General features: G+C 47.7%; 2 protein-coding genes across 6 annotated transcripts in view; one reads left to right on the top strand and one right to left on the bottom strand.

Moving 5' to 3' along the window:
* Positions 1 to 5,101: 5,101 nt before the first annotated feature.
* On the bottom strand, positions 5,102 to 8,429 carry TIGD5 (tigger transposable element derived 5). Its single transcript, XM_069096930.1, has one exon. The coding sequence runs from the start codon at positions 8,421 to 8,423 to the stop codon at positions 6,417 to 6,419; it is 2,007 nt and encodes a 668-aa protein (XP_068953031.1). The 5' UTR covers positions 8,424 to 8,429; the 3' UTR covers positions 5,102 to 6,416.
* Positions 8,430 to 9,216: 787 nt separating this feature from the next.
* EEF1D (eukaryotic translation elongation factor 1 delta) overlaps positions 9,217 to 14,892 on the top strand; it is a 33,877-nt gene continuing 28,201 nt past the window's right edge. For 3 of the 5 annotated variants that reach the window (XM_069096929.1, XM_069096928.1, XM_069096925.1), the window contains exon 1: positions 9,218 to 9,374. The gene's annotated coding sequence lies outside the window, so the exon portion shown is untranslated. The other 2 variants (XM_069096926.1, XM_069096927.1) reach the window with 2 other exon arrangements.

Genomic DNA, 14,892 nt, shown 5'->3' with positions numbered 1-14,892 from the left:
CAATTTCAGAATTAAAAGAACCCTTTGTCTCCTAAAACTCTGAGCTGCCTTAGACGTTTATCTAAGGTGCTCTTCCGGATCTCCCCAGATTTTAGTTGCCTTTTCCTATCTCAAATGCTTCACCCCCCTTCACACCTACCCCTCCTTCCCAATTCTTCTCCTTCCCCCATTCCCCAAGTATTTTAATGTAGTCCTTGAATATAGTAAGTACTTCTTGAAGATAGAATTGGGGTTAGAAAACGTGAATCCAAATCCCAGCTCTGCCAACTCGCCCTCCAAGATCAGTCTCTAGGCCTTAGCATCTCTAATTCCCTATAAGTGTTGGAGTAATTCTCTGAAGTTATCTTCCAGTGCTGCCATTTACCATGCCTGTTCCTCCAAACATAGCACCTCAGAATTCTGTCTCTGTTGGGTTAGAAAGATGAGGCCCCGCTTCTGCCACAGGGAAGCAATGACATGGATGTTCTGTCCATCATTGATGGCAATGTACAGGGGTAGAGATGGCAAATCTTAACCTCAAAGGTACAAGGGCTGAAAGGCTCTTTAGAGGTCATCTGGTGTAACCCTATTACTTTACAGAGGGAACATGTGTCCCAAAAGGAGAGATGACTCACCAAAGGTTATACAAGTAGTGAGTGGCAGAGCCAGGATTCCAGCCCAGGTGCTCTGACCCTCAAATTCAGATTTTTCCAAAACCTGACATCAGTTCTATCTTTCTAGCCTCAGGTTCTGAAAAGAGAAATCTACTGACAATCTAGAGTAGTATTTATCTTAGCAGCTAATGCTTGCTGGGAGTTTCAGGGAGGGATCAGAGCCTCAGTTCAGCCTCAAACAGATGCCAAGCACATGGCCTAAATCTTAGTTGTTCTACCTCTCATTTCTACCATGCTGTTTGCTTGGATCCTGTCTGTTACTGCTGTCACACTCCTTTCTGGGATTTTAAGTCAGGGGACAGAAAGTAAGCCTGAAGAAGCACCTCACCTCCTCCATAGCTTAGGGTCTCCACTAACAGGATCCAAACCTTCAGGGAAGTGACAAGCTCTTTTTTTTTTTAATTTAATTAATTTTTTTCAAGCTCTTTTTCAATAAAAAATTGGAGGCATCCCAGGCTAGTCCACCAGCCTGTTTTTAATGGTTGGAGACACTAAAGCCTAGAGAGGTGAAGTAATTTGTCTAAGCAGCTGGCTTTTCTACAGAATTTTATAGCTTATAAAAGCACTCCACATAAAAGATTTCATTTGAACCTTAACTATCCCATGAAGTAGTCAGTGCAAGTAGAATTATTTCCATTTTACAGAAAAGGAAACTGAAGTTAAGGTGTGGGAACTTGTCCTCCACTATCCCTAATAAAGAGCATTTCCAAGACCTGGGTCTCACAATTCCTGGCTCAAAGCACTTTCAGTTACTCTTTATTTTTTTTCCCTCATTATAATAAAGGCTCAGAGATCTGGGTGACTTTCTAGACCTGAGTTCAACCTGGCCCCACTTATTGGCTGTGTGACCCTGGGCAAATCACTTAACCCTGTTTGGCTCAATTTCATCTGTGAATGAGCCAGAGAAGGAGATGGCGAACCACTCCAATATCTGGATAGTTAGGTGACACAGTAGATAGAGCGCCAGTCAGGAAGACTTGAATTCAACTCTGGCCTCAGATACTTTACTGGCTGGGGTCACAAAGAATTGGACACCAGTGAATAACAACTAATTCCTAAGATTATGGGATTTATCATTGCTGTTCAGTCATGAACCCATTTGGGGTTTTCTTGACAAAGATACTGGAGTGGTTTACCATTTCCTTCTCCAGCTTGTTTTACAGATGAGGAAACTAAGGCAAACAGTCTTAAGTGACTTGTCCAGAGTCACACAGCCAATAAGTGGTGGGTTGGACTTGAACTCAGCTCTTCCTGACTCCAGATCAAGATTTATCATTAGAAGGGGCCTTAAAGCTTATCTCATCCAAACCCTTCTTTGTACAGCTCCCCAGATTTCACACAGAGAGCAGCAGAACTAAATCCTAGTTCCTGACTCCAAACCCAAAACACTTTCCATTAGACTATGCTGCCCCTGTTTATACTGGATAAAACTTTGTTCAATCAGTGAATGCTACCCAGGATCCAGGTCTGCTTAGATACAGGACTGAGGATACCAGGAGGGCTCAGTGAATGGCAAAGAACTGCATCACTTGCTTCTGGTGATAGGCTATTACTTAACCTGTGGCCTGGCTAACAAACTGATCAAAATGCTAGTAACATTTTCCATCCATTAGATGAGGGATTTGAAAGTGCAAATACTAAAGAGATAGTGAAAATCTATAATGAAAAAGGGTCTCTGCACTTCCAAGGTCTCCACATAGCACAAGGCCACTACAGACAAACCAATAGAAAGTCTGACCCAGAACTTCCAGCCCAGGGCTAAGCTCCTGCCAAGTCCCATTTGATTGAAGCCTGAGGTCAGATTTTGTAGCTACAATACATTGTGTTCCAGAACCTCTTCATAGCAAGTCCTAATATTTTTTACAGACAGCCAGTGCTTCTCTGACTAGTCAGGTTCTGTGTTTCTGTGTTGAGTGGAAGGAGGGATAGATTTGGGTCAGAAGCCTTTGGATTCTATTCCTAGCCCTTCTATTTATGACCTGTGAGCCTTTAGGTCCCTTCTATGGGATTCAGTCTCCTTATCTGTGAGTTTGGATTAGACTAGATGGTCCTGTCCAATTCCAAACTAAAATCATATCCCATGGCTACTGGGAATGCTGGGAGTACTCCTGCAGCAGTCCTGCAACACTGGACAGTTTCTTAATTAGCTCCCCCAAATGGAACAATGAACTATCTACTCTGTTATGTTTGAGACGTTGGTGCTATGTCTGATTCTTCTCATGCTTAGCTCCATAACACCTCTTTAATGTCTCTAATATCTTGGCTCCTCTTCTGTCCCTACTGCCACTCCCTCCATCTTTACCCCCACTGACATTCCTATCTACTCTCCTGGATCATTAGGATAATCTAACAGACATTTCCATCTTCCCCTTCTCTCCCCTCTAATCCATACCTCATCTTCTTGCTAGAATCTCTCCTTTGCACAGACCAGGTCCAATCACTCCTCTGCCCAAACATTTTCAGTGGTTTCCAATTGTACATCAGAGTTCGAATTCCTTTCTCTGGCTAAACAATCTGGCACCAGCTTACCTTTCCAGACTCCCCTATTACTTCCCTCTATGTCTCATCTCAAGTACACAATTCTATCACCCGAACAATTTTCTTGCCTGTATGCTCATGCACCCTCAAGGCTGGAATATCTTCCTTCTTCCCCCTTTGTTGGTCTACATTTCTATCCATTCTTAAAAGATCCAGAGTCAGGCAGGCTTAAGATCAAATCCTGATTCAGACAATTATAAGCTGTGTGACCCCAGGCAAATCACTTATCCTCAGTTTCTTCATCTGTAAAATGGGGATATGAATAGCACCAACCTCTTAGGGTTGTTGTGAGGACCAAATGAGATATCTGAAAAGTATTTTGCAAATCTTGCAAAGTGCTACATGAATGGTAGCTATAGCTAAAGAACATCAGGAAAACTCTCGATCCACCTAGCTGGTAAGGTCCTTTTCTTACTTGGACCTAACAATATACTTTGTACCTTTTAAATTATTTATTATCACTTTACATTAGAGGTAATTGTGCTTGTGTCTTATCTCCCTACTAGACTGTAAGCTCCAAGAGGGCAGGGTCTTTGTATTTTTCCCTAATATCCAAAAAGGCTCTGCACACAGGAGGTGCTTACTATATATTTGTTAAATGAAGACCAACTATATTGAACCTCAACCTGATAACACCTTCATTCAAAATACCATTTTTCCTGCAAACCAATTTCCATGTGCTCTATACTACCCTGCTGATCTCTTAAAACAATCAAGAGGGAAGATTCAGATTCTTGGTTTCAAAGGAAAATAGCTTTTCAAGAATCATAAGAAAACTGACTTGTGACTAATTTAAGGGAATTTGTGGGGCATCATTTTTTAATTTCCCTTCAAAATCCCATCTGTTTCCAACAGATCCTTCTGCATATCAACTCCTTGTTTTCAAATTTCTCACTTGCAGTGAAAAAAGGCTAGGGTGGGGGGAGCACAATTAGGAAGTAGGGACATAGAATGGCTGGAGAGTCAGAAAGCTAGCTATAATTCCTCCCAATTAACTCCAGCTGAGTACAGTTGCTGTCTACTGTCTGAAAAGATCCACTAAGACATTCACCAAATAGTTCTATTCGATTTTTTTCAAATCCTCCTTAAATCCTACCCCCAAACCCAAACAAGTAACAATGAACTCTGAACTACTATGTTAAGCCTTAGGACTAGACACAAGAAGGTACCAGGGGTATTTTCCCCTCTTTTTCAGACTGTTCTATTCAGACTACTAAAAAAAATTTTTTTTGGGGGGGGGAGGGCAGGATAATGGGGGTTAAATGACTTGCCCAAGGTCACATGGCTAGTAAGTGTTCACTGTCTGAAATCGGATTTGAACTCAGGGCCTTCTGACTCCAGGGCCAGTGCTCTATTCACTGTGTCACCTAGCTGCCCCCTATCCAGGCTATTTTGCTCAGAAGATAAACAAAAGTTGCCAAGATTCCCCCAAACTCACACCAAATCCTACCTGCACCCCAGGGTCTCTTGTTAATTTTGTCCTTCTTGGTCTGGTCATGTCAGTGACAATTTTGCAAACAGACTTACTACCTGACAAGAAAGTCCACCCACAAAAATTGATTCTTACCAAAGAATCTTTCCCCACCAGGAATCCAGGTGGAGACCAATTTGATCTAGAGAAGGGCAGTTAGTAAGGCAATAATGATTTTTCCATTGGACCCACTCTTCTCACCTCCAGATACTGACACTATAAAACTCAGTGCCTGACTCCTAGAAAGATGCCCTTATTTTGATCAGAGAAACTGTGTAATTTCCCAAAGCTCATGGTTGGCACAAAGTTTGCACACACTCTGGGAAAAGTGTGTCATTGCTGACCATCATAAACATGCTGGACTAAAAATAGGTTATTTTCAAGTTATCTGGAGGGAGACCCACAGGGGCCCCAAATTCAGACACTCCAATAATCTATAGTAAAACTGTTGAAAGTGTTATTTTTCTTTAAAAACAAAAACAAAATCCCAAACCACACACAAAAACCCCATTCACAAAAACCAGAGACCAAGAAAAGTTGAACAAATCTACAACCCAAGTTGGTTACAGAAACTAGGGATGTATCCTGGGGTCTATGCTCATTCCCTAGGATAGCCCAAATGCTACAGAATTCAGAATTCCCCATTCAGAGCCAGACTAAAAAACCTTTCTTCAAAACCCATGAGTGGTCTCAGACACTCTAAATTGACTTTTTCATATGAATGATCTTTCTTGGCTCAACTCCCAAGGGCAACTTAGCTAACACCTCAGGGCTGGCACTTTCCAACCCAGCCTCAGGATGGCAGTTATAATTCCTCCCTTAAGAAGCATCCTTCACACTCTTCTGACCAGTCTAGAGCCAGCCCCTCACCAGTTTCTGGCCCTGGCGCCCCCTTATTGTCTGGCATATAAAAGTGGATCTAGGGTTTGTTTTTTTAAATATATATATATATATATATATATATGTAAAGTGGTCAGTTTTTCCCCCATTTTGAAGATTAAAAAGCTGTGGCAAGCCCTAGCTAACCCCAGCACCAGGACTCACAGGTTCCTCCCAGCAAGAGGAGGAACAAGTAGGCCCTTATCCAGTGCATGTGACTGGGAAGGAGAAGGAGAAAGGAGAGGAGGGTAAGGATACAGTGGGAACCCGATCAGAAGAGGACAGGAAGGAGGTGAAGAAGGGGACATGGGGGAAAGGCCTTTTGTGTGAGGGGGTGGATATATCTCATGTGGCATTAAAAGGACATACCCTCAAAGAGGACTGCCACAGCTCTAGGCTTGGGAAGCCACAGAAAAGTTAAGGTTTTGAACACAGTGAAAGCTGTTCCCTGATAGAGCCTCCAGGGCTCCTGTGTACAGACACATGTGAGTGGGGGGGGGGGGGTTACTGGCTAAGATGGCTCTTTGCTACCCCATCCTAAGCAACTGTCCTCTTAAGTTGCCTGCCTTTGGCATTCCTGCCATGTGCTTCTTTGCTGATGATCAGGAGTTGCACCTTGGCCCATTATTGGTAGTGACTAGTGTCCCTAGTCTGGTCCCCTTTGGTGACTTTGGGAATAGGGTATCATTCCCCCATTGCTATCTCTGAGGCTCTTGGTCCCCTCCTAATTGTTGCAGGGGTTACCCCACAATACTGAAGAGGTAGGAGCCAATTAACTTCCCCTTATAAATGTGTTGAAGTAAAAGGGGTCAGTTGGGTCCAAAGTCCCTAACTTTTTAAGTCTTGCCCTCCAGCAGCCATCAGGAGATACATAATTAGGGCCCTGTCTCCCCAAGCCGCTGAGCCATGCTGATTAAGGATCGAAGTTGCACCAGTTTCAAGGGTCCCACCTCCCTAGGATCACGGCTCTCCAGCCACCGTAGAGCTGTCTCAAGACCCCTAATAGCCTCCCTAGCTGTGGGCACTGGTGAAGGCCCTCCTGTTCCAGCTTCCTCCTCTCCCTGGGGTGGACCAGTCAGTGTTGAGAAGCCCCCACAGGACTGCTCCTGACCTCCCCCATCCTCATCCTCTTCCCCCCCACCCTCTGGGGGCTCCCCCAAGCCTGGGGCCCCATCATCCAGGTGTAGCCATTCTGCCACATCCTCAGGTGCCAATCGCTTGTAAGTAAGGGCAGCCAAGTGCGTTAGGTCACTGAGGACCTTGCTGTGTTCCTCTGCCTCCTCATCTTCCCCAGAGGCTCCTGGGTGGGGCTGGACCAGCCGTTCCTCATCATCAGGGCGGGGCTCAAAGGCAGCTCTGAGACCCAGTAGCCAGCATCGCTCAATGCTGCCTGCCTGGACCAGGTCCCAGGACAGACCAGCCAGATAGAGCATGTCCTTTAGCATGAAGCTACGAACAAAGTCCAGAGGGGATCCACCTGCACATGACACAGCCAGTCGAAGCAGTTCCCGTTTGTACAACTGTTTGAAGGCAGATACTACCCCTTGCTCCAAGGGTGCTGGAATCTTACCCCGGGCACTGCTCTTAGACAGGAAAAGCACCCGCACTGCACCATCAGGGGTCTGCAACTCCTCAGGGTGGCACAGGGCTGGCCCTGGGCCCAGGCCACCAGCTGCCCTTTGCCGTTTGCCCACCCCCCCACCTTCTTCTGGGGAGGGTGACCTTGGGCCCGGTGGCCTGGGCCCAGGGTGGTGATTTACCAACAAGACAGCCTTCTGCTGCAGGCAGCTTCGCCGCAGGTAGCGCCTGACACCTGGCACAAACTCCTCAAAGAACCAGCCACGGAGTAGTGTGGCACTGAGCCAAGCATCAGGGCTATAACGGTAGGAGGCAGGAAACTTTTCTTGATTGTGGTGTCGCAAGCTTGGTGGGTCGGGCAGCTGCCCAATCACCAGGGGCTTCAGTTTGTGGCTGCCAGTCAAGTTGGCTGCTAGTAGCACTGTAACCCTGTCACCTCGCCACCTCTGTCCTCCAATTCCAGGGTCCCCTTCCCCAGGTAGGGCTGCCTGCTCTGGCAACAATTTCCAGTAGAGTCCAGTGACATTGGCATTGTAGATCTGTTCATCCCCATAGCCTCCATCAGTGGGGGCTGGGGGTGGCATTGGTGAAGGATGGTCCCCGATGCCCACAAGGTCTGGTTCTGCCTTAACAGAGGGCAGTGATGGAGCTGAGGCTGGGGGTGGGGGAGGTGGCTCGGCTTCGCCATAGATTCGTTGACTGGAGATGCCATGGCGCTTCTGCCACCTCCAGAACCAGCCATGGCTAGCCTTGAAGGTGCACTCAGGCCCATAGATCTGGCGGGCAAAGGCCTCTGCCTGGGCCTGGATGATGGGACCAGATAGTGGGATGCCGTGCTGGCGCAAGGTGAGGAACCAGGTATAGACCGCACGATCTATCTCCTCCTCGTTGGCCAGCCGCATCTTCTTTCGTTGGGTGCCCACCTCTCCACCCAGCTGGTCCAGGAACCAGCGCAGCTTGGGCTCATCCTTGAGCCAGCCCCGGAGGGTGCCCCCAGGCACCCCGAAATCCCTGCACACGCTGGCCTGGCGCTCCCCGCCCTTCACTCGTTCGATGGCCTGGAGCTTGTCCTTGATGGAGTAGGCCTTTCGGAAGGCCATCTTCACGGCCAGGCCCGGCGCCCCAGGGCTGACCCCCGCCCCCGGGGGCGCTTCGGGCACTGTTGGCAAGGGGCCCCGGCCCGAAGGCGACTGCTCCTCCTCCCCCACCTCCTGGGGAAGGAGCGGAGGCCCCGACTGGGCAGGTGCCGGGGGCCGCCGGCGGCGAGGGTGCAGGGCCGGGCCGGCGGGCCCCGCGGGGTACATGGAGGCGGAGGCGGCGACAGAGGCAGCTGGAAGCCATATACACCGGGCAGCTCGATCTGCCCACCCGCCTCCGGCCGGGGCAGGCGCGTTATAGGCGGGGCGCGCGCGCAATGGGCGGGGAGCCGAGGGGGAGGGGGCAGGGGAGGAGGGAGAAGGAGGGAGAAGGGAGAGGAGGGAAAAGGGAAAGAGAGGGGGAGTCACCCGCCTGCGCGTCTATTCCCTTTTGTCTCCCCCTAGCTCCGAAGAGCACCCCTAACAGAGAAAAGGGAAGGGCCAGGCTGAGGCTCATCAGCCTCACCCCACCCTCCAAGTTCTTCAAACTCGCTCCCCTTTCTTCCCCGAGCCTAGACGCAGGCGCACAGACTTATCTCTCTCCCCACCGCCTTCTTTCGATCGGCAACCGCGCAAGCGCATCTGTCTGGCCACGCCCCCTCCTAGACCCACTAGCCTCTTTCGAAGGCTCTTGGGTTTAGCCCCACCCACCCTCGCGCTTCTTCCTGGGTCTAGACCTCAAGTGTCCCTTGCCTTCTCTGGCCCGAGCTGCCGCGCACGCGGCATGAAAGCTCCGCCCCCTAGTCTTCCACTCCAGTCCCCCTCCTTTGACTCCTGAGCTATACAGGCGATCCCATTTAGTTGGAGGAGAGGAGGGAGGGAGTTGTCTCTTTCTGTCAGTCTGCCTCGAGCTGGAGGGAAGATTCGGTGCACTCTCCAGCTCACTCTACGCTCGCGACCCCGGGGTCGGGGTTGTTGCATCCTCGGGCCTAGGCAGAGGGCGGGGGAGGGAAAGCAGAATTTCCCAGTCCCCCCCCTTCATCCTGTGGAGTGGCGGTTGGTAGGGTCCAGCTCCTCATTTCCCGTGCGCTGCCGCCCTGGTCTCCCTTTCCCCGCCGCTTCCCGCCGGATTGGCTTTAAGGACTAACCTTTCGCTACTGCCCTCGCTTCTCACGGAGTGTGAGTACTGGGGGCCCGGGCCAGAGCCGCTGCGGGCAAGTTTGAGGGTGACTTTACACCCCTCCCCTCCCCTGACCCCCGGCCTTTCCTATGGCGCCGCCTGAGCCTCAGTTAAGAGAATGTAGGGCTAGTGATCTTCTCTGGAGGAGCCTCCGCGGCCAGGGGAGCGCGTTAGGGGCCGTAAGTTAAAGTGCCGCCCACCGTAGGGGAAACGGAAAGGTGGGAAGCCTTCAGGGGGAAGGGGAAGGCGGTGTCGCCTTCTGGGCAGATTGGTCAGTGCTTGGACGCACCCCCACGTGGCTTCCCTCGGAGCCTCTCAGCGCCGACCAGCTGCGTAGCACCCGTGGTTCTCCGGCCGGGACAGGAGGCTTCTTTGAGGGAGTGAGGCTTGGGCCCCAGTTATCCGCAGGCCGGAGATTGAGGGCCCCCTGGCGCGGGCATCTGGCTCACTTCGGTAAACTGATAGCAGAAGCCAGGTGCGGCTGCCTTCCCCATCAGGGAAGAGTGTCTTGTCTCTCTGGCTCCATTTGACCTCTTGGTCTTTGGAACCTGTACTGTGAGCGCTGCAAAGCGGACATTAGAGATGGTCTGCTTCAGTCTCTTCTATATATAGGCAAACTTAGGCCAAGGAATGGGAGTTAGCGGGAATAGGTAGAAACTAAGGTTTCTGGAAGAGTTGGGGGAGGTGAGATAGTCTGGGTCCATATTCTCCCAGGATAATAGTGGTATTTCCTTTGAGGGCTGCTGCCTTCGGATAAGATAGGATTGACTTATAAATATTAAAACACTGTATATTAACCTCAACCAGTATGAAGTACCTGATAAGTTCCCAGCATGCTAGAGGCCAGAAGCACAGAGTCAAAGTCTCTGCCTCAAGGTGCTTATGGTCTGCTGTAGTAAAAAGCGTGCACACTAGTATAGTAGAAGAAAAAATGAGGAAGGAGAAAACAGAGGTTCATGGAGGGGAGGTGGTGGTTGAACTGAGCTGTTAAGTGTGACCGAGCTGACCCTGAGAAGCAGAATGGGGAGGAAATTCATTCCAGGAATGGAGGACAATCTGTGCAAATCCATGGAAATAGGGAGTGTTCAGGAACGGGCAGTAGGTAAATTTTACTTGAATGCACAGTTTGTGAAGTTCGGGAATAGTATGAAATAAGGCTGCAGTGTTATTCAGATGCCAAATTATGGAGAGCCTTACACTAAGGAGTTTGTATTTTTCCTGTAGACAGTGAGGAGCCGCTGGAGGTTTCTGAGCCAGGGCCAGATCTATATACCTTACAAAGATTGTTTTGGCTACTACTGTTTGGAGGAGAGACCTGAGTTAGGAAGATTAGAATCTGAAGACCAATTAGTTTATGACAGTAGTTCTCCTAAAAGGTAAGAAAAATGTGGTGAATGAAGAGAAGATAGTAGAAAAATGAAGTTAGGAGCCTGATTACTGAAGGAATGGAGAGATTTGGAGATAGTGAATAATATCAGGGTGGAGAAAATGAATTCAATTTTGGATGTGCCGAGTGTGAAATGTTCATAAGATAGTTAGGTGAAGATGGTCAGTATTTAGGACAGGTTAGAGAAATTAAGGCTTAGTATGGATTTCTGGGTCCTTCAATGCTTAAAAACCCATGAGAGGGGTGGCTAGGGTGGTGCAGTGAATAAAGCACCAGTCCTGGAGTCAGGAGGATCTGAGTTCAGATCTGGCTTCAGACACTTGACACTTACTAGTCCTGTGACCATGGGCAAGTCACTTAACCCCAATTGCCCTGTCCTCCTCCCCTCCAAAAAAACCCATGAGAACTGATGAGATCACCAGGGGAAAGGTTATATAGAGAAAAGTGCCTAGGACAGAATGTTGGAACACTTACAGTAGGGGAGCAGGGGGAATTCAGCAAGGGAAACAGGGTTGGAGAAGGGAAGTAGAAACAGGAAGAAGCAGTGTCACAAGAACCAAGGGATCAGAGGATGCTCCATAGTAATGTATGTGAAAACACTGAACTGCTTTGGGATTACAAGAGATAGTGTAGAAAGAGTTCTGGGTTTGGTTCCATCTGGACTGATAACTGTTTATATATCCATGAGCAAGTCCTTTCCTTGGTTAAGGTTTTCTCTGTAGAGAGAGGGGGCTGAGTTAAATGATCTAAGAGTCTGGAAATAATGTTTGATGAAGAACTGAGAAGATATTTAGCCTGAAGAAGAGACCATGGCTTCAAAGATTGAATTCAGGTTGAACTTGAGGCAGACTATAAAGGATAGATAGAATTTGTATCACCAGAGCAGAGAAAGGAGAGTAGGCAACCTCATATAGGAGAATTTAAATGAAGACCAAGGTTGGAAAAGGGTTTGATATATGTGAAAGATTGAGGAAAATATATTCCTGGAATGAATTTCCTCCTCATTCTGCTTCTCATTGTTAGCACAGTCACACTTAACAACTCGGTTCAACCACCACCTCTCTCCATGACTTAGCTGGAATGGATAGTGGGTTTAGGAATAGTGAAGAATTAGGTGACAAAGTGGAAACACATCATGAGCAGCAGTGGAGAAGAATGGGTAGAGTTCTAGACTTGAAGTCAAGAAGACCTGAATTCAGATCCTGCCTCCCATACTTAACTAGCGGCATTATAATGGGCATTTTAAAAAAGCCTTTCCCAGATTTCCATAATGCCAGTGCCTTCGTCTATTGTTTACCTCCCATTTATTCTGTATGTCTTTTTTGCACATAGTAGTCAGTGTTGTCTCCACCATTGGACTTTGAGCTCTTTGAGACTGAGATCTATCTTTTGCCTTTCTTTGTGTCCCCAGCATTTAACACAAGCACTGTGCCTGGCACATAGTAGGTACTTAATAAATGTTTATTGATTGACTTAACCTTTCTGAGCCTTAGTTTCCTCATCTGTCTAAAAAAATATTAATATTGCACATAAAATTTCAGGGTTGTTGTGAGACCCAAATGAGATGATGTGTTTTACAAACCTCAGTGCTGAATTAGTGTCAGCTGTTATTATTACAAGATTCTGAAAGCCAGGCAGGGGCAGTGTACCAGCAGTCCTGCTTTAGCATGATGCAGCAGTTCTCTTTCCTTCATGTTCTCCCTGCTACCTCACCCCTCAGTGGTCACATCAGGGCTATTTGGGGAAAGAAAGTAGCTTCCTTCAAGATTCAGCTCAAATGCTGCATCCTATAGGAGACCTTTCCTAGTTTCCCCAGCTGTGATAGCCTTCTCTAAGGTTGGTTACCTCTATCTGCTCTATATGTATTTATGTGTAGCACTTCCTCCAGGGCTAATTCCCCAACTCTCCCTCACCCTGGCAGGGTAGACCAACTGATTACTTTGAGGGGTTAGATTTCTAGTGCTATTTCCCTCATTCAGGATGCTCCCTATTGATTATCAGCCAGAATTAATTAGTTTTTAGAAAGAGTATATTTACTAAGCAACTAGGTTTAGTGGATAGAGTGCTGGGCCTGGAGTTAGGAACATGAGTTCAAATCCAGCCTCAGATACTTACTAGCTGTGTGACAGTGGACAAGTTTTAATATTTGTCTGCCGCTGTTTACTCAACTGTAAAATAGATTATAATTGTACCTATCTCACAGGGTTGCTATGAGGATCAGATGAGATCATCATATTCATAAAGTGCTTGGCATATGCTTTGTTCCCTTACCTCTCCAAGCATATATTTTAAAAAATAGCCAATTTCAGAAATGTTCCTAAAAAAAACTAGCAGCAACCTCTCCCCTTGCATAGTAGACAAAGTGCCTAGGGAGATTGGGCTCAGACTTAGAGAGGACATGTAGTTACAGCTTCTTTTCTTCCTGGATTCCTTATGATATTCCACTGGGCAGCCCTAGCCTTGGTTCTATGGCTTAACATGCTTGCAGATTCCTGAAGCTACTTTTCATCTGTATGTCGTTTGTCCTTGGAATGTTTCTGCTTCTGACGTAGCTATTGTGTGCTTCTGTCAGCCCCTGATGTACCAGGGACATGGCTACTTCCTCCTAGTTACTGATGGTGTCTCTGGTAGATCTCCTAAACACAGAGTTGCCTGAGGTGGGAGGCAGAAGAGGGGGGATAAATTTTCTCCCAAAGGGATTGGTTGGAGCTACTGTACCAGTAGCCTGTGACTAGAATGTGAATTTCCAAAATGACTGTGTTACATGTAGGCTCAGAGTTGTATTTTCAGTCGATCATAAAATTTTGGCTGGTGTGGCATCCTCTGTTTTTTTCCAGTGATCAAGGTCCCTTCACACCTCCCAAAATGACTAAGGCCTTGTTCACACCTAGTTTTTACCTTTGCTTGATTGAATCCATCATTTTGAGGCCACAGGCTCCTGGTGCTGCAGCCACAACTACTGAAGACCCAGAAAGTTCTGGCCACTTGGCACTGCCAGATGGTGCAGTATCAGCCACTGATAGGATTTTGTATGTGATAATAACATTAAAGATAATTTCTGCTTTACTGCTGTGCCCTAAGAACCATGGAATCTTTCCATCTGACTTGCAGCTGATTGTGTTGTGTCTCCCATTTGAACGTGAGTTCCTTGAGAGCAAGACCCTTTTGACTGGCTGTTTGTATCCCTGCCAGGGGCTTTATACATAGTGAGCAGCTCACTGGCACAGCACTGGGCCTGGGGTCTAGGATGCTTATTAGCTGTGGGATCTATTACCTCTAACATCAGGATCAAATATTAACTCCTCTGCTTGACTTTTTTTTTTTTTAAAGCAATCGGGGTTAAGTAACTTGCTCAAGGTTACACAGCCAGTTATTTCTGGGTGTGGTGCTGAGTGTCTGAGCCCGGGATTCGATCTCCAGGATTCCATCTCCAGGTCGTCCCAACACTGGAGCCGGTACTCTTACTCGCTGAGTCACCTGGCTGCCCCTAAGCAATTGGGGTTAAGTAACTTGCTCAAGGTTACACGGCCAGGTGTTTCTGGGTGGGTGCTAAGTGTCTGAGCCCTGGATTCGATCTCCAGGTCTTCTCAACACTGGAGCCGGTACTCTTACTTGCTGTGCTACCTGGCCGCCCCTCTGCTTGACTTTTAAAGCTGTTCACAATCTGGCCGTTAGTTCCTAGTTTTCTAGTCTTTAAACCCATTTCTCACCTCTGTGACCAATATAGGCCAGCCATACTAGCCTACTTGATGATCCTCCCATCCGCTCCATCTCCCATGCCTTGAATTCTCTCTGTTAAGACTTAACTCAGCTTGGGGGCAGCTAGGTGGTGCAGTGAATAGAGCACTGGCCCTGGAGTCAGAAGGACCTGAGTTCTAATCTAGCCTCAGACACTAGACATACTTACTAGTTGTGTGAGCTTGGGCAAGTCGCTTAACCCCAATTGCCTTTTCTCCTCCAAAAAAAAAAAGGCTGCTCTTAAAATTTAATTCCTGTAGTAGGTCTTCAGCTGAGGCTGCCCACCTTCTACTCTGCATTTGTCTTGTACATCAAAGACAGGCATCGGTGGGTTTTCCTTTTCTGTTTATCCCCAGAACTTAGCAAAATTCTTGGCCCTTAAAAAGGCTTGA

The sequence above is a fragment of the Petaurus breviceps genome, unplaced genomic scaffold (genome assembly GCF_028583685.1).
Source record: "Petaurus breviceps papuanus isolate PSGF00001 unplaced genomic scaffold, PetGlider_PUasm1.0 339, whole genome shotgun sequence".
Lineage (NCBI taxonomy): Eukaryota > Metazoa > Chordata > Mammalia > Diprotodontia > Petauridae > Petaurus > Petaurus breviceps.
The sequence above is the reverse complement of the archived record's forward strand: the minus strand, read 5'-3'. Positions and strand labels throughout refer to the sequence as shown.